Below are 19,786 nucleotides of genomic sequence, written 5' to 3'. Positions count from 1 at the left end.
GATGAAAGAAATTTGTAAGGAAAATAAAACGGTTGATTTTTTGATGAAAACTAAATTAATAAAATTTTCATTCTGTTCATTATGTTTTTTTCTCATTATTAAATGCAGATTTTTGGAGTTCATGAGTGTTTTTACTATATTGTTGATTTAGGTTTGGTTACGAAAAAAGGAAAAGGTTTCTTTATTTTTCGTTATATTTCGTAACCTGACCTTAAATGGTAGGTTAGGAAATAATAGAAAAGGTTTCCTTATATTTCGTGACCTAACCTTAAATGTTAAGTTAGGAAATAATAGGAAAAGAAAGAAAGATTCTTTATATATATAGTGAATAGCTATTGACATTATGATACATGTGTATCCGCACAAATGTCTTTAAAAATAAAAGTACAGTAATAAAAGATTAATATTTTGTTAATAAACAATTCATGTCTAGTCCACCCATGATTCTAAAAAAAAAAGATTAGGTTACCCTCTCCATTTCGGGAGGGGTTCAAGCTCCCATGGGATTCAAGTGTTTGTGAATCCCATGGAAAAAAGGTCAGGTTACACCTCACCTTTTTTCACCATTAGGGCTATTGAACAAGAAAATGAAAATACAGTCATAAAAAATGTATTTCTAAATATGACTGATTCTAAAGAAAAAAGGTTATGTTACCCCCTCCGCTTCGGGAGGGGTTCAAGCTCACAATATACAGGGTGTCTCAAAAATATTGGTACAAACGTTTAGGGGAGGTAGGTAACATCTAAAGGAATGTGAATCGCATAGGAACCCATAACCGGAAACGTCACGGGAAAGTAGTAGCAGAGGCACAAGAAGCAGAAATGACACAAGACAGTCATTAGTGGCAAACATTTATTTGACATAATAATATTAACAATGGAGTAAGAGCTGGATGCATTTCATGATGTTACAACAGATGCTCGAAGGTTCCACCATGAGACACGATGCATGCGTGACACCGACACAGCATGGATTGGCGGACATGATCGAACACACCTGGAGTTTATTTGACAGTAGCAGCAGCGCAGACGAGTCTCGCCAGAAGATCCATTTCCATCTCCACAGACGATTCATACACGATAAATTTGAGGGCCCCCCCCCCACAGAAAGAAATCAAGACTCGATAAATCAGGTGAGCGTGGGGGCCAGGCAATGGGTCCACCACAGTCAATCCATCGATGCCCAAAACGCCTGTCAAATGGTCACGAACACACCTTCCGTAATGGGCAGGCACCCCGTCATGTTGAAACCAAATGTTGCGTTTCACATTTGCTGGAACATCGTCAAGTAACCCTGGTAGAACTTGTTCAAGAAAGATCCGATATTTAGCGGAGTTCGTGCGGGATGGTAACAGGTATGGGCCGACTAAGCAGTCACCGACCATACCTGTCCACACATTTATTGTGAAGCGATGTTGTGCAGCGTGAGGGCGCACACCGTGTGGGTTGTCGTGAGCACACACATGAGCATTGTGCTGATTGAATAAGCCTTCCCGAGTGAAATAAGCCTCATCCGTGAACAAAACCTAGGCTGGAAAATTCGTCTTGAACACTTTCTTGGAGAAACCACTGCACAAAAGCCCCACGTGTAGGATGACCTTGGGGGAGCAGTAATTAAACCCTTTGGAGATGAAAGGGGTGTAAGGAATCGTCATGCCAGACACGCTGTTACACTGCAACGAGACACTCCTAAGGCAGAGGCAACGGCACGTGCCGGTAGTAGGATTATTCTGGACAGCATTCAACACACTTTCTTCCATGGCGGGAGTTCGCGTCGAACATGATCTGCCCGCACTACTCCTGTTACCTCTAAATGACCCATAATCGCACAAATTTTGATGCTCATGCTCAAACAAATGGTGGTACATGTCTGTCTGGGAAGCTTTCTCCATAAATTCGTTGAGTGGCTCGTCCATTGTCCTCTGCTAATCCATACACTAGGTGCATGTCTGCCAGCTCACAGTTCATATAACGATGCATGCTCTTCATGCAGCGATTACTGCTTGAATGAGTAAACCAGAAATTTTCCCTCTCGTGAACTGATGAACAGCGCCGTGTACCGACTTACGGTGACGTTTCCGGTTATGGGTTCCTATGCGATTCACATTCCTTTAGATGTTACCTACCTCCCCTAAACATTTGTACCAATATTTTTGAGACACCCTGTATATATATATATATATATATATATATATATATATACACACAGGGTGTTCGGAAAGTCACTGTGCATTTATATATTTATTGACAGATGTGTTTCAATATAGAATACAGGAGGTAAATATGAATGACAATTATAAACAACGTTGAAAGTGACCCCCCTTAGCATCAATACAGGCTTGGATCCTTCTTATTTTGTTTCTGAACACTGCTAGCAGTTGCTCGCTTGAAATAGACTGAATGAATGCCGTTATCGCTGCTTTCAAGTCATCCAGCGTGCGCGGACAAGCTCGATACACTGAATATTTTTCTGCTCCCCATAGATATAGATCTGGTGAGCGTGAGGGCTACATGTCTGTCGAAATAATGTGGTCTCCAAAACATTCCTTTAATAACTGCATACATCTGTGAGATGTGTGGGCAGTAGCACCATCCTGTTGAAGCCATGAGTAATTGATTTCATCACTTTTCATCTGACTGACCGATGAAGGCGTGAAGAATCTCCAAACAATAGCGCTCGCTGTTTATTGTGTTCATAAAGAAAATAGGGCCAACAATTCGACTTCTGGAAATTGCAAGCCACACACCAACCTTGAAATCATGTAGGGGTGTTTCGTGCAAAGCGTGAGGATTATCGGATGACCACAATCTTGAATTTTGCGAATTAACATAACATGAGAGATGGAACCATGCTTCGTCGGTGAAAAAGGTCACATCCCACACATTAGCTGTATTCTCTTCGATAAATCGTTAAACCAACTGCAATAGCGTATTCGTTTTTCATGATCAGTTGCTCTCAGTTCAATACTGCCATTATTTTGTATGGGAAGAGCTTTAATTTCTTTCTGACGGCTTTATGAGCAGTTCCAAGACCAATATCATGCTGCTGATCTAACTTTTGTAATGATTTTGATGGACTCTGCAGCATACTGTCAGAAATATCCAACAGTTTCTCCTCCGATAGCTTTTTTGGCCTTCCACTACTCCTGTTTCCCTGAAACGTATCGACAAGGTTACGAACTGTGTTGTGATGTGGAACAGGTGTATCTGGGAATTTGTCAGCCTGGAGTTGACCTTAATTTTCATATGTACTCGTTGAACTCAGTGAAACACGATCCTGCTGCATAGGTCACAGTGGGGATGAAAACGGCTTTATAATACAGAGAGAGTGTTTTGTTGGAGAGTCCCCAGTTGCTCTTAGAGATCCTCATGATTGCAGCTGAAAATCTTTTTCTTTTGACCCCTACGTATTGACACCTTTAGCCTGGGTCACAATAGGAAGCTGTTTTCCGGAGATCTTGATTTGTGGTGGGCCGTGTGGGTCAAGCTTTGATTTAAAAAGCATCATTTTTGTTTTGCTGGTACATTTGAACATGTGACACAGAAGCCTATCATAGATATAAGCTGGTCTGTAACCAAGGGAGGAGAAGGAGAAGGCAGACTATGAGAAGGCAGGAGAAGGCAGACTATGAGAAATCTTTGGCAAAGGATGCTAAGAAAAACAGCAACGAGTTCTTTACTTATGTAAACTCTAGAAGGAAGGGGATGAATCAGATTGGTCCACTTGATATCGATGGTTCAACTGTTAATGATCCTGCTCAGGTAGCTAACAAACTAAATGAATATTTTGCATCGACATTCACACATGGGGAGTTATTCTGGTAGGGTAAGGCCAGAGGTGTATTAAACTCTGGCAGTAAGCTAGATAATCTTGTAATAACTGAGAGTAAAGTGGAGGAGAAATTGTTGAAGATAAACACAAGAAAGGCACCTGGGGTGGTTGGAATCTATCCAGTTATATTAAAGGAGGTGGCAAATGAAGTAAGCAAACCCTTAGCGATAATTATGAGAGCTTCCCTGGACTCAGGAGAGGTACCCATGGACTGGAGATGTGCAAATGCGACCCCAATCCAGAAAGGAGAATCAAAGGAAGACACAGATAATTACAGACCTGTTAGTTTAATTTCTGTTCCTGGGTAATTAATGGAGGCACTGGTTAAAGAAGCATTGCAGGATCATCTAGACAAGACTTCAGTTATAGCTCGGACACAGCATGGGTTTGTTAAGGGGAAGTCTTGTCTGACTAATTTGATTGGATACTGTGATGTAGTCACAAAGGAACTGGATGCAAAGAATAACTTTGATATCATATATTTGGATCTTAGAAAAGCCTTTGATACTGTTGCACATGGAAGACTGCTACACAAATTTGAGCACTGTGGCACTGGAGGCAAATTGCTGCTATGGATAAAGGGATGGTTGAATGGGAGAAGACAGAGAGTGGTAATCAATGGACACTGCTCTTCGTGGACTAATGTTATTAATGGAGTCCCCTAGGGTTCAGTGTTGAATCCATTGCTGTTTTCTGTATTCATTAATTATATTTGATGATGGTATATGAGGTTTAATGTCCAAGTTTGCAGACGATACGAAGGTTGGCAGGGTTGTTAATGACACTGATGACAGTATGCTGCTGTAACAGTATCTAGAGAGGCGCCTCCGTAGCCAGGTGGGAAGGAGCAGCAGTGCGTAGCACACGCTTCTTGATTAGACCGGGGTTCGAGCCCGTCACCACCAAATACGGAGGATGTGGAAAGGTCAGGGAAATGACCACCGCATATCCCGGAGCAATATGGCCTTAGTTGCTAATGCTCCTAAAAAAAAAAAAAAAAAAAAAAAACAGTATCTAGAAAAGTTGAACAGATGGGCTGAGAGGTGGCAACTGAAGTTTAAGATTGACAAATTTAAAGTACTGCATATGGGAAGCACTAACCCCAGAGTAACGTATCAACTGTGTGGTACTACACTGACAGTGGTAGAGAGTGAAAAGGACCTGGGGGTGATTGTGCCGGCAGATATGAAGTTTCTTGAATAGTGCAGACGGTCTGCAAGGGTAGCTCATGGTGTCCTAGCGGGAATAATTAGCATTAGCATTAGCATTAGTAGAGGCATTTGATGCAAGAAAGCAAGCTTATGCAGCATCAGCCAAAAAAAAAAAAAAAAAAAACCCACTTCCACTTCACCCCTCTGTTCGTTCAAAATACCTGTCCAGCTGAGCCTTAAACTTATTTAGGCTATCAACCTCCACCACAAGGGATGGAAGTCTGTTCCACCAACCAACCACCCGCTGGCTAAAGGCAAATTTACGCACATCTATCCTACATCTGTCTTTCCTCAATTTGAATTTATGCCCTCTCAGGTGATTTTTCTGAGCTAGAGGAAGAATCCCATCAGCATTGAGCATGCTTAAACCATTCAAGGCTTTATACACCTCTATCAGATCACCTCGCTGGTGCCTAGTCTCCAGACACTGTAATTTGCAAAACTTAAGCCTTTCTTCGTAAGAGCACCCCTTTGTTCCATTCACTAATCTTGTTGCCCTTCTCTGTACTCGTTCCAGCAGCTCTACATCCTTCTTGAAATGAGGCCTCCAGACCTGTATACAGTACTCTAGGTGTGGCCTGACCATCGCCTTATACAATGGAATAATCACCTCCTTATCCCTGCTGAAAAAATTCCTGTATATCATTGACAATACTCCATGAGCTACTCTTGCAGCCCGTCTGCACTGCTCAGAGAACTTCATATCTGCCTGCACAACCACCCCCAAGTCCCTTTCATTCTCTACCACTGTCAGTGTAGTACCACAGAGTTGATACATTGCTCTGGGGTTGCTGTTTCCCATGTGTAGTACTTTACATTTGTCAATGTTAAACTTCATTTGCCACCTCTCAGCCCATCTGCTCAACCTTTCCAGATCCTGTTGCAGCAGCATAGTGTCAGTGGTGTCCTTGACAACCCTGCCAACCTTTGTATCGTCTGCAAACTTGGACATTAAGCCCGATATACCATCATCAATATCATTTATAAATACAGAAAACAATAATGGACCCAACACTGAGCCCTGAGGGACTCCACTAATAACATCAGTCCACGATGAGCAGTGTCCATTGATAACCACCCCTTTATCCATAGCAGCAATTTTCCTCCAATGTCACACTGCTCCAATTTGTGTAGCAGTCTTCCATGTGCAACAGTATCAAAAGCCTTTCTAAGATCCAAATATATAATATCAAAGTTATTCCCTGCATCCAGTTCTTTTGTGACTGCATCATAGTATCCAATCAAGTTGGTCAGGCAAGACCTCCCCTTAACAAAACCATGCTGTGTCTGGGCTATAACTGAAGTCTTGTCTAAATGATCCTGCAGTGCTTCTTAATAAGGAGGTGATTATCCCATTGTATAAGGCAATGGTCTGGCCACACCTTGAGTAATGTATTCAGGTCTGGAGGCCTCATTATAAGAAGGATGTCGAACTGTTGAAACGAGTACAGAGAAGAGCAGCAAGAATAGTGAATGGAACAAAGGATTGCTCTTATGAAGAAAGTCTTAAGTTTTGCAAATTACATTGTCTGGAGACTAGGCACCTGCGAGGTGATATGATTGAGGTGTATAAAACCCTGAATGGTTTAAGCATGCTCAATGCTGATGGGATTCTTCCTCTTGCTTAGAATAATCGCTTCAGAGGGCATAAATTAAATTGAGGAAAGACAGTTGTAGGATAAATGTACGGAAGTTTGCCTTTAGCCAGCAGATGGTTGATTGCTGGAACAAACTTCCATCTGTCGTTGTAGTATTTGATAGCTTAAACAGATTCAAGGCAGAACTAGACAAACATCTGGAGCGAGTGGATGGGTAAAATGAGAAGAGTGTGTGTGTGTGTTTTTTTTTTTTTTGGCTGATGCTATATAAGCTTGTTTTTTTGCATCAAATGCCCTTGCTAATGCTAATGCTAAAAAGTTTTGTCTTTGTTTGGGTGTGACCTCCAGATCTGAATTCAGTTTTTAGAATATGGTCAGATAAATAAATAAACAGATAATAATAAAATAGTAGAAATAGGAAACCATTTTGCATAAATAATAATAATTGAGTTGCTGGAAAAAATATAAAACTTTTATATTTTTTCTGATTGTAATGAATCAGCAACAATGACAGAAATCTTTGTTGGCAGAAAAAAAAATCACGTTTGTACCCTCTACGCATGAAAGATGTTTTTTGTATAAATATCTTTGACGACACCTACTAAGTTTCAAACAACTATAATTGAAATCATGAACAATGTAATTTATGCTCACGCCCACTACTTACTCTGCCGAATCAATGTTAGTGGTAAATAGGATACACACGTCTGCTGCTTATGCTACCGAATCAATGTTTGTAAGAGGTTAGGTCAATAGCCTAATTATCCATTTGATTGTAGTCATTTATTGAATAGTATGATTGCAACAATACAAGTATTTGTATTGTTACAATCATACTATCATGTTGGATCATGTTATGCTCAATGCTGATGGCACTCTTGCACAGACTATGCACATGAGAGGATACAAATTCAAAATCAGGATCAGAAGCTTGCCTTTAACCAGAGGGTGGTTGATTATTGGAACAACCTTTCATCTGTTGTTGTTATCATATTGCATCATGTTACTTTGTCATGCTTTATTGCAAATTACACATGCAGCACTAACAAAATCTGCAAAAAATGACAGTATCTACACACAATACGCTATTGAAACTATGACTTGTCTCAGGATCTCAACAAGTACAAGTGCAAGATGGTAACACTGCACATTCTATTTCACTATGAGGAAACAGATACTGTCATTGATGAAATATGTCAAGATGTATGATGACAATGAGGAGTTCATACTAGATCATAAATTATATGAATCGGACGACTTGGACATTCACAAGACGATTGAAATATGTAAGACAATGTGTCAAGACAATGACAATGATGGGACCCTGATAAAGCATGTGGTAATGACCTGCATAGCCTTGTAACATGACTGAGAGAAGAAGACACCTTTCAAAACTTTTACAATCATCCAAACAGTGAGATAAATGAGGATCTAAAGCTCACCATGCTCAACCGACTCAGTGCAATTGCAAAGAAATGCAAAAACTTGATGACCAACCAGGACTAATGGAACTTAATGAGAATGGCCAATGACAAGCAAAAGATTCTACTCGTGCATGTAATTTGGTCTCTGTTATCTCCCAATCACGAACCGATTCAAATATTCTTGACTGGCCCAGCTGGTTACGGAAAAACATTTATGATTCGCATCTTGATGGAAATATACAACTGCTTCAGTAATACAGATGGGTACTGTAACGTCTACATTACATGAGCTTCAATTGGTAAGGCTGCCGCTGTGCACACTGCTCTCAAGGTATCCATTTATCTGATTACCAAAAGGTTTCTGCCATGGGTTAGCCCAAGCCATCTAAGTGGTATGCCCAAATCATGAATGTTTTTCCACAGCCAGCTAGGTTATGCCAGCTCTGAGCACATCCAAGATCGTCTCCCATGATCCTTTGTGCGATCTCTTCTCCCAACTCAGTTTTTCTTTGTTATGAAATGGAAATGACGTCATTTCCATTTCATAAAATCATGACAAATTGATTTTACTGCCACCTGAAATTTAGCAGGTGCTGCCAAAGATTAAAAAGTGTCACAAGAGCAGACATGTGATGTATTCTGCCCATTCAGTATAACTTTTTGAAAAAAAAATTCCAAAATAAAGTAATTTAAAGGTGATTGTTTGTGCTTCATTATTTTAACATTAAAAGTACTTCCTTTTTTTTAAAATAAAGTAAGTTGTTCCAAACAAGTTACACAAGTGGGCTCATTGGTGTATTGTGTATACTAACAGTGAGAAATCAGATTTTTTTATGACCACACTTCTTGAATTTTAACATAATTAATGGTGCAAATTAGAAGTCAGAACTATAATGGAATGCTTATGTTTTTTCATTATAGTTCTGAAATACCAGTTATTTAAAGTATAAGGGATGTAGTTTGGGGCTTCATAACCCCACTTTGAAATTCCATGAGGATCAGTAATAGACATTTCAATTACTGATTTAATTTTTTTTTTTTTTGGTTGTAAGTGCTTAAAAGAGATTAATTATAGTAGGTTGCAAAAATGAATAACAGTGCATAAAGTATGTATAAAGTGATTCGCATGTATTATACAGTTTACAGTAGGGAGAAATTTTTATAAGACTATCTTCATTATAAATGGATATTTGAAGTTACATTTCATTGTGGACATATCATTAAATATTAGGTATATTAGTGAAAAACAAGGAAATTATCCACTTATATTTTGCATATAATAAAATATTGTAGTGGTGTTAAAGAATCTCTTGTATGTCAGCATCATTATATGGCAATTTAGTAATTGACATTTTCCTTCCCTCTCTTCTAGCCTGAGTATTGGGGTCTTAGTGAGGATGAAGAGGGCTGTAAGGCATGTGATTGTGATCCAGGTGGTTCATTTGATAATAATTGTGATGTAGTGACTGGGCAGTGTAGGTGTCGTTCTCATGTATCTGGTCGTCGCTGTGATCAGCCTGAATCTGGATTCTTTGCAGGCAACTTGGATTACATGGTTTATGAAGCAGAGCTGTCAAGAGGATCACCAGTAAGTTGTAAATGACTTAATTTTTCATATCCGTTATAGTTGAACCTCCCGAATTTTCCAAATGTTCTAAAAAACTTGAAACCTGATCCTTGCTGGATCATGGTATTTTCCGAATTTTAGGTGGTTATGCTAAAGTTGTATTTTATATACATAAAAAATACAACAGTGTTAGTATTTATCTGTTTTATATGTACAAAGAGTGAGAAAAAAGTTTGGGGACTGACTTTTTATTTTGAAATATTGTAGTGAGTTAAGATGTGTTGAAACATGTTTGGTGACTCACTAGATATAGTAACACATGATTCACCCATTTATCTGCACAGTCCAAATTATTGCATATTGAATAGAAGGTGTTTTATGTTTCATCACATTTTAAAATGGGTGATGTTATTTAGCAGTGAATTAGCATAAATTTTTGTTTCAAATTAGGGAAAAACACAAAAAAATGCTAAAAACAGCCTTCAGAGAAGATGCTGTTTGAAGATGTTTTTTGAAGACTTTTAATGGTTTGCAAAGTTTAAAGAGGTCCACTTATCCATCAAAGAGGGTCTTTGCTCTGGCTGCTCTTCAACTTCAAGAAGCACAAGAACCTTTTGTGCCCTTTAAGGGTACAAAAGGTGATTTAGTTGTACACGTTGGCACTAATGATTTTAAGAGTAGGAGACCGGCGGAATTACTTAACAAGTACAGGTCACTGTTGAAAAAAAGCCGTGAATTAGGGTTGAATTCAAAAGTGTCTGCAATTCTGCCCAGACACGATAGGAGGGAGTATATGATGAGAGCCCTGTCGATCAATTCGGCCCTGGAAAGATTGTGCAAGGCTCAAGGGGTAGAATTTTTTCAGCCTAGTCTGTACTTGTTAACAGGAGAGACTGCTTCTACAGGGATGGGATACACTTAAATAGAAAGGGTGCAAGAATGTTTGCTGGTGCTATCGAGGCAGTGTTAGGTGGGCCGGAAAACTGCTAGATTGGGGGGATACAAGGACTAATAGATTAACAGCAGCCACTGGCAGAGGTGAAAGTGATTCTTGCACTGCTTCTATTAGAATGAGCCACAGCCTGGAAAATAAGATGCAGGATATTTCAGAGACTGCCGGGAATCATTGGGGTACAAGTAAACACATGGGTTGTGTTAGGGTAGCTAAGAAAAAGAACAGGTGCATGTATACTTGCGTGTACACCAATGCTATGAGTTTAGTAAATAAATTTGATGAATTTGAGGTATTGCTCAAAACATCAAAGGCAGATATTGTGGGGATTTCAGAGACGTGGTGTCGCACAGATATAAGGAATGCAGAACTGGAATTTGGGGAGTACAATGTCTACAGAAAGGATAGACAGGATAGGAAGGGAGGAGGGGTTATGCTATTAGTTAAGAAATACATAAAATCCAGGGAAGGGAAGCCAGTCGACATTGCTAGACAGTGCAGTGTCGAGTCAGTTTGGTGTGACATAAGCATTGGGAGATCAAAATTGAGAGTAGGAGTGTGCTATAGGCCTAATGATTCTGATGAGTATAATAAGAAACTGTACAGGGAAATAGAGTGGGCCACTAAATCAGAGTCTTATAATGGGGGATTTTAATTTCCCAGATATTGACTGGAATTTGGGGGCTGGTCACTCACACACTAGCAAGGCTTTTGTGGATTTATTGGATGATTGTTTTCTACATCAGCATGTTTGGGAGGCAACTAGAGGGAGTAATACTCTTGATTTGATTATCAGTAGTGATTCTTCATGCATTAAGAATCTGCAGGTAAATGAACCACTAGGTGGCAGTGATCACTGTGCTGAAGTGGGATTTACTCAAAGAGGTAACTACCATTAGGGGTAAAGGGAAGAGTTATTGCTTTCGTAAAGGCGACTACGATGGACTGAGACAGTATTTAAATTCTATACAGTGGGACCAACTGATGATGTTACCAACAGCAAATTCAAAATGGGAAGCATTCAAAGAACTTATCTTGGAAGCTACTAGGCTTTACATACCAACTAAGAAATATAGTTCAAGGTTTAGGCCTAAATGGAGGTCAGATGAACTAATGAGACATATGGCAGAGAAGAAAAATGCATGGGATACATACAAATTAACATGTGACACAGAAGCCTATGATAGATACAAGTTGATCTGTAACCAAGTTACAAAGGAGGTTAGGCAGGCGAAGGCAGATTACGAGAAATCTTTGGCAAGGGATGCTAAGAAAAACAGCAAAGAGTTCTTTACTTATGTAAACTCTAGAAGGAAAGGGATGAATCAGATTGGTCCACTTGATATCGATGGGTCAACTGTTGATGATCCTGCTCAGGTAGCTAACAAACTAAATGAATATTTTGCATCAACATTCACACATGAGGAGTTATTCAGCGAGGGGAATGTCAGAGGTGTATTCAACTCTGGCAGTAAGCTAGAGAACCTTGTAATAACTGAGAGTAAAGTGGAGGAGAAATTGTTGAAGATAAACACAAGAAAGGCACCCGGGGTGGATGGGATCTATCCAGTTATATTAAAGGAGGCAGCAGAGGAAGTAAGCAAACCCTTAGCCATAATTATGAGAGCTTCCTTGGACTCAGGGGAGGTACCCACGGACTGGAGATGTGCAAATGTGACCCCAATCCACAAAGGAGGATCAAAGGCTGACACAAGTACTGTAATTATAGACCTGTTAGTTTAACTTCTGTTCCCGGAAAATTAATGGAAGCACTGGTTAAAGAAGCACTGCAAGATGATCTAGACAAGACTTCAGTTATAGCTCAGACACAGCATGGTTTTGTTAAGGGAAAGTCTTGCCTGACCAATTTGATTGGATACTATGATGCAGTCACAAAAGAACTGGATGCAGGGAATAACTTTGATATTATATACTTGGATCTTTGAAAGGCTTTTGATACTGTTGCTCATGGAAGACTGCTACACAAATTGGAGCAGTGTGGCATTGGAGGCAAATTGCTGCTATGGATAAAGGGGTGGTTGAGGGGGAGAAGATAGAGAGTGGTAATCAATGGACACTGCTCATCGTGGACTAATGTTATTAGTGGAGTCCCTCTAGGTTCAGTATTGGGTCCATTATTGTTTTCTGTATTTATAAATGATATTGATGATGGTATATCAAGCTTAATGTCCAAGTTTGCAGACGATACAAAGGTTGGCAGGGTTGTCAAGGACACTACTGACACTATGCTACTGCAACAGGATCTGGAAAGGTTGAGCAGATGGGCTGAGAGGTGGCAAATGAAGTTTAACATTGACAAATGCAAAGTACTACATATGGGAAACAGCAACCCCTGAGCAGCGTATCAACTCTGTGGTACTATACTGACAGTGGTAGAGAATGAAAGGGACCTGGAGGTGGTTGTGCAGGCAGATACGAAGTTCTCTGAGCAGTGCAGATGGGCTGCAAGAGTAGCTCATGGTGTATTGTCGATGATATATAGGAATTTTTCTAGCAGGGATAAGGAGATGATTATTCCCTTGTATAAGGCAATGGTCAGGCCACACCTAGAGTACTGTATACAGGTCTGGAGGCCTCATTTCAAGAAGGATGTAGAGATGCTGTAACAAGATTAGTGAATGGAACAAAGGGGTGCTCTTGCGAAGAAAGGCTTAAGTTTTGCAAATTACAGTGTCTGGAGACTAGGCACCAGCGAGGTGATCTGATAGAGGTGTATAAAGCCTTGAATGGTTTGAGCATGCTCAATGCGGATGGGATTCTTCCTCTTGCTCAGAATAATCACCTGTGAGGGCATAAATTCAAATTGAGGAAGGACAGATGTAAGACAGACATGCGGAAATTTGCCTTTAGCCAGCGGGTGGTTGGTTGGTGGAACAGACTTCCATCCCTTGTCGTGGAAGTTGATGGCCTGAATAAGTTTAAGGCTCAGCTGGACAGGTATTTCGAACGAACAGAGGGGTGAAGTGGAAGTGGTTATTTTTTATTTATTTATTTATTTATTTATTTATTTATTTTTTGGTTGATGCTGCATAAGCTTGCTTTCTTGCATCAAATGCCTCTACTAATGCTAATGCTAACCAATGATCCAGTCACTTGTGTTTGTGATCTGATCAAGAGTGATCAATGTTTAAATATTTACAGCATTGCTAGTGAAAGTGATATTTCTTATGGGACATAACATTCAATTTTAACACAAGATTGGAATTCAATGCATATTGGCTAACCTTTTCTTTGCATCTTTACTGTTGACGTCATAGGTGTACGGCTATGACATGGTCACAGTTCTGTCAGTGGAATACTCCATCTTATCTTTGAAAGATAAGGTGGAGTATTCCAAATAAGCAAGGCAATCTTGATCAAAATATGAAAATAATTTTTATTGTATTTTTTGACACATAGTGCATAATATGCCCTGCCTGGTCAAACAGTGAACCAGGAATACTACTAATGGTGATTTTATAATGATTGTGCAATGTTGTTCAGAGAAAATGGCCAGAAACATTCACTTCGAAGAATTGGCATTTGTGTGATGACATTTCTTCTGTTTTCTACTTCATACTCTATTTCTACTTCATATTCTGTTTCTATGTCTACTTCATATTCTATTTCTATTTCTACTTCATATTCAAGGATTTAAGCAACTAAAGAATTTCTTGTGGAGTGCCCTTATATCACTGTAATTTCCCATCCACCATGCTCACTGAATTTAGCTGCTTATGTTTCCCCCCCTTGTTTCCCAAACAGGGGAGAAAAGGTTATAGATTTGCAGTTACTGTGGAAGTTACTCAAAACTTGAGCACTGGAGTAGGAACTATTAGTGATTCCAAAAGAAGCCTATCAGAAATGATTCCAGAAATGCTGGAATAGGTGTACACACTGCCAAGGAGACTATTCAAATGAGGTCCATCCGAATAGCCAGTAAGCTTCATCATTTTCTAAATATTAGTTCAGTCCCCAAAATATTTGATCACGCCTCCTATAAATCTGCATGTGATCTCTAATGCCATTGTAATTGAATTAAGCAATTGTTAGTCAATAAAGTGGTTATAATTTGGTGTGATTATTTATAACTAATCAGTTGCCAGCATACATTGCAGTGGTATGAGTTGAAAAGAAGACATGTTCAAGTTAAAGTGAAAGGGAACCATTACTTAATCAGACATAATAATACAAAAAAAAAAAAGAAATCAGAAACTAATAACATCATTGATAAATATCTGATTACTTGTAGTTAATAGTTAATAATTAGTGATGATGGAGAAACCCTTTTTCATAGTGAATGTGGGTGAAAGGAAGAGACAGTTTGTGAATTTAGAAGAGGCAGAATGGATCTTTAAAAGGAGAATATGGCAGTAGGCCACCAGTCTTTTAATAGTTTAGGATTATGGACTTTGGGAATAGAAATATAGAATGCTCATGCCAGGATAGAGGGAAAAATTTTTCACTAAAACATCTGCTAAATAGAGACTAATAATCCTAAAATATAAGTGCTGGAAAATTTAATAACAAAGTTAAAGATTTTATCAGACTCAGTGCAATTATAGAGGGACAGGCAATTAATGGATGTTTTTAGGTCCAAAGGAGAATTCAGATAAAATATTCTCACAGAAAGTGTTAAGGGGGAGGGGAAACAGAGATTAGTAAGAAAGGAAGGATTGTCAAATTTGCTTACACGTTGAAGCCATGCAAAGAAATCAGGAGGAAAGTAGTATTCAGCCCTAGAGGAGAAGTTCTTTTTAATGGAGGAAGCAGGACTTCAAGAATTTTGAATTTTTTTATTATTTTGAGAGACCCAAAAGTTACATGAGCCTGAGTATGGAAGATGACAGTGGGGGGGGGGGTTGCTTTGCCCCAAAAAACTTCTGCTTAAAGAAAAGGCAGCATCCAGTTCCCTAACAGACCAGAATTTGGAAATTGATGTGATGTGGTCATCTTAGAAGTATCACATGAAGCAGTGCAAGCCAACCATTTTGAGAGCAGAGGAAATGAAAGGTCAAGAGAGCAAGAAGAAAGCATATTCCAAGGGAAAACATTAAGATCATGCACTACTAGAATATTGAAAAATTTAGGATAGAAGGAGAGCTTTTTACAGAAAGAAGATACATTATTCTTGGCTTGAGATAAAAAGGAGCTTTGTACTTTCATTATAGGTAAGGACAAAGAGATTGGAAGGTGGTTGGAGAGAAAGGGAGATTTCCAGGTATAGAAAGAGAAGTTAGTAACATTCTTGAATAACAGATCCAGCATCTGGTCAAGTCTGGTAGGAAAGATTTTTTTTTTTTTATCATATGATATGAGCAATACACGAAGGAACCAGTTTTTTCCTGCTTCCTTCGTGTATCGTGGCCATGAGGTATAACTGGAGAGTATGGCACCATTGTAATATCCAAGCCCGAGGCAGGATTCGAACCTGCGACCTTTGGGTTGCCAGGCAGGCACTTTACCCACCCGGCTAGCCCAGTTGGCGGTAGGAAAGTTAATAATTTGAAACCAATCATGAGCACTGAAATAATGAAACATTTTTTTAATGTAATTCATCATAGGAAGGCAAAGGAAGATTAAAGTCACCGAAAATAATAGTGCTGATTTTCAAATTAAGATGTTCTATAAAAACCTGTTCTTCTGATCTGGGGGAAACCTATACACTCAGCATTTTAGTTAAAAAGCCTCAGGTGGTATTTCATTAGTAGGGCTTGAAAAACAGAATTGAGAGCATAAAAATTTTGATATTATAATACAACCAAGCCCTCTTTTATTAATACCATAACCCCAACCCTTTTTTTGCCTGTTATATTGATATAAATTTTATAACCATTGTTACTAGGGAAAATAATGTCTGAAGTATCCTCACTAAGCCAGATTTCAGTAAAGCATATGGAAGTTAGAGGAAATAAGAAGAGTTTCAAGATCAGACAATTTATTCTTTAAGCTATGGATATTCTTACTGAAGAAGTGCAGATTTTGAAAGTCACTGCAGTCTTTCATAATGTTGGTAACAGGAGCAGGCCTGCAAGGTCCACGTGGTCAATATAAAGAGTTGAAGACAGATAGCTCCAATCAACAAGACACAGTGATAGCTATTGAGAAAGGACAGGAGAGTCCTTGCAGTATCTTTAGAAGAAGCTGTTGGGTCTTCCTCCTTCTTGAAGCCTGCTCTGTGATTTACGGGCATTTTCTTCACAGGAATGTTAAACAAGGTGAGTTGACAGCAGTTGTGGCCAGCGATGGAAGACATTTCTTGGCAGGCTGAAAATCAAGCAGGAACTGTCAAGCATAGGATAACATCATGAAAAGGCCAAGAAAACAAATCGCATAGATAAAATGTAACCAACCAAACACTTGTAACACTTTTTAGTTGGGAATAGGAAAAAATAGTACACATAAAAGTCACAAAAAATACAAATACAAGTGCAAGGCTGCTGACATGTAACCAGCAGTGCCACCCATGACCAGTCCACGATGGAACACTAGCTTGTGCATTTTTGATCTGCTTTGCTTGTGTTGAATTATTTGTGAAGCTTGTATTCTGTAATAGAAACTCAGTGATGGTTTCTTCATTAGTTTAAAACCTGTGCTGCTCCTCATCATTCTGTATTAACTTGGGTATCTAAATGGCAAATGGTGGATTCATTGTAAAATGCTATTGTGTTCCATGTGGGCATCTTGTAACATTTCCTGAAAATACAAGGTGCTTTGCTGATGCAATAATATTTAGTCCAGGCAGATGAGTTAGATGGCATACAATAGCATTTAGTATTTCAGCCAGAAATGTTATTCAAACCTCACTCTAGAGTAAGTTCCATCTATGTAAGATTCTGTTGTGTGGGAATTGTCAGAATGTGACAAAATGAATTGCATACAGCTCTCTGACAATTTTCAAAGTTGCAAAACCAGTGCCCAAACATCCTTGAACTGATAATGTCCAATGAGACTCATTTTAAACTTTTGGAGTTTCATAAATGAGCAAAATTTCTGTTGTTGGGTCCAAGAAAATCCATGTGAAAGGCATCAGTCAGCAAAAAGCAATCATATGATGTAGTATTTCATCCTTTGGTGTGATTGAACCCTTTTTTGAAAATAATGAGATGTGAATGTAGTAGCAGTTATTGCAGAACATTATTACCCTGCAATTGAATTCTAGTTAGCTCTAAATTATGTCATCTGATTTATTTGGTTTCAGCAGGATGGAGCCACTTCCCACACAGCTAGAGTTTCTATAGAATTGTTAAGAAATTTTTTCTATATTGTCTTATTTTTCAGTTTATGCACTTATTTTTTGTACAGTTTTAGATGCTGCAAAGGGCAATGTCTAATGCCATGTCACATATGGCAGAGTATATAGTTCGAGATGGAATTTATCTTAATGACACTAGCTTTGAAACATAAGAAGGTTAGGTTAGTTTATAATATTTTCCTGTATTTTTAGTGTATTATGTTAAGAGGATATGATTTTTTGCCAATATAATACACAAGTGGCAAGGACAAAACTCCAAAGTCCTGCTTTTTAATATTTGGTCTTCACACTTGACCGGTTAAGTCTAGCCTGCCTGCACAACTTAAACACTACATATGTCTGTGCTTTATGCATGCACCTTGTGTAATCACACACACACACACACACACACACACACACACACACACACACACACACACACACACACACACACACACACACACACACACACACACACACTGATGGAATTCTTAGAATTAACAAAGAAATTTTTTTTTTTTGTTGTTGATAGTCTGTCCAAGTTAATTATGTTTTAATTTTTAATAGTAATTTAATAATGCATATTTGAAACCATAAAATATTTTATTTCCAATAGGACTGCCAAGTTTTGGTCAGAGAACCCTATCCTGATAGAGATTCTACTTGGACTGGCCTAGGCTTTATGAGGGTCTTTGAAGGTTCACACTTGGAATTTGATATAGGTGATGTTCCAGCATCCATGGAATATGATATTGTGATCCGTTATGAACCACAGGTAAGACATGTTTCTCATAGCTGACTTTTGTCCTAAGTTAAGTTTAACAAAAATGAGAATTTTTAAGTATTTTTCCAGTGAAAAATCATTTTTGTATAGTAAGACCTCAATTTTGAAATGCAGGGACCGAAACATGCCAACTTCAAAATAAATTCATACCAGTTATCTAGAAAACTATATTAATTACTGAAACACAATACTGTGCAGTATTAAGAATCAACATACTTTAGAATGTGAAGTAACGAAAATAATAAATGTATGGTACAGTGCTTTATTATATGTAACAAACATCAGTAACAGATAAAACACTTGTGATTTGTCTTTTCAACAAAACACATTTAATTCATTGAACAAACCAGCAGTCTACTACTAGCAATCCAACCAACTTTATAGGGATATCAGAAACATGGTGCCATTCGAATCAAGAAGATGCAGGATTTCAGTATGGTGAGTAATTTGAATACAGTGTATACAGGCAGGATGGGGGGGGGGGTTATACTCTTGTTTAAGAAGCACATAGAATCTAAGGCAGTGTGCCCAGTTGATGCAGGCTCCCTGTGTGATGGTCAATCAGATTGGTGTGATATAAGCACTGAAAAAAATTAAAAGAAGAATAGGAGTATGTTGTCCTCTGTGATTGCATAATGGTTTTGCCACTTGTCATTTGGAGCAGTCTGAGTTTGAGTCCTGTCATAGATTGCAGAAATGTCTAAAGGCCTCTTTAGTTGAGGCTGTAGTTAGCCAATCTCAGACAGAAAGAGGGAAGGATACCCCTTATGATAGCTTGGTCCATGAACACAATGGTGTATAATGGTTAAGTCACCGATGTGCCTAAAACCCAACAGTACCATCAGGATGATGGTATAGGCTAGTGACTGTGATGTGCATAATGAATATCTGTACAGACAAATAGTGGATCAGCAAATCAGAATGTCTTTTTGACAGGGGATTTTAACTTTCCCGATATTGAGTAGAACTTGTGTTGGTTACTCACACAATAACAGAACTTTCTGGGTTTAATGAGCACCATAATAAATATATCTGAAAAAAAAAAAAAAAAAAAAACACCATTCCCCTTCTAACATAATCTTGAACTCACCTATTTATCCCCACAGTTAAGACGCTCACAAAGATTAGCCATTAAACAGATATCCAATCTTACAACATCCAAATCCCTATTCTCATTCTAAATA

General features: G+C 38.6%; 1 protein-coding gene and 1 long non-coding RNA gene across 8 annotated transcripts in view; one reads left to right on the top strand and one right to left on the bottom strand.

The window, feature by feature from the left end:
• Positions 1-19,786, top strand: part of LanB1 (laminin subunit beta-1) — a 503,856-nt gene that overhangs the window by 216,390 nt on the left and 267,680 nt on the right. For all 7 annotated transcript variants that reach the window (XM_090369708.1, XM_090369709.1, XM_090369712.1 and 4 more), the window contains 2 exons: positions 9,438-9,653; positions 18,435-18,593. In XM_090369708.1, the coding sequence (XP_090225834.1) occupies positions 9,438-9,653; positions 18,435-18,593 (375 nt within the window). The remainder of the gene's footprint in view (positions 1-9,437; positions 9,654-18,434; positions 18,594-19,786) is intronic.
• LOC150088911 (uncharacterized) overlaps positions 1-19,786 on the bottom strand; it is a 230,943-nt gene that overhangs the window by 101,998 nt on the left and 109,159 nt on the right. The window lies entirely within an intron of this gene.

The sequence above is a fragment of the Mastigoproctus giganteus genome, chromosome 3 (assembly GCF_048544385.1).
Source record: "Mastigoproctus giganteus isolate SK-2022 chromosome 3, ASM4854438v1, whole genome shotgun sequence".
NCBI lineage: Eukaryota > Metazoa > Arthropoda > Arachnida > Uropygi > Thelyphonidae > Mastigoproctus > Mastigoproctus giganteus.
The sequence above is the reverse complement of the archived record's forward strand: the minus strand, read 5'-3'. Positions and strand labels throughout refer to the sequence as shown.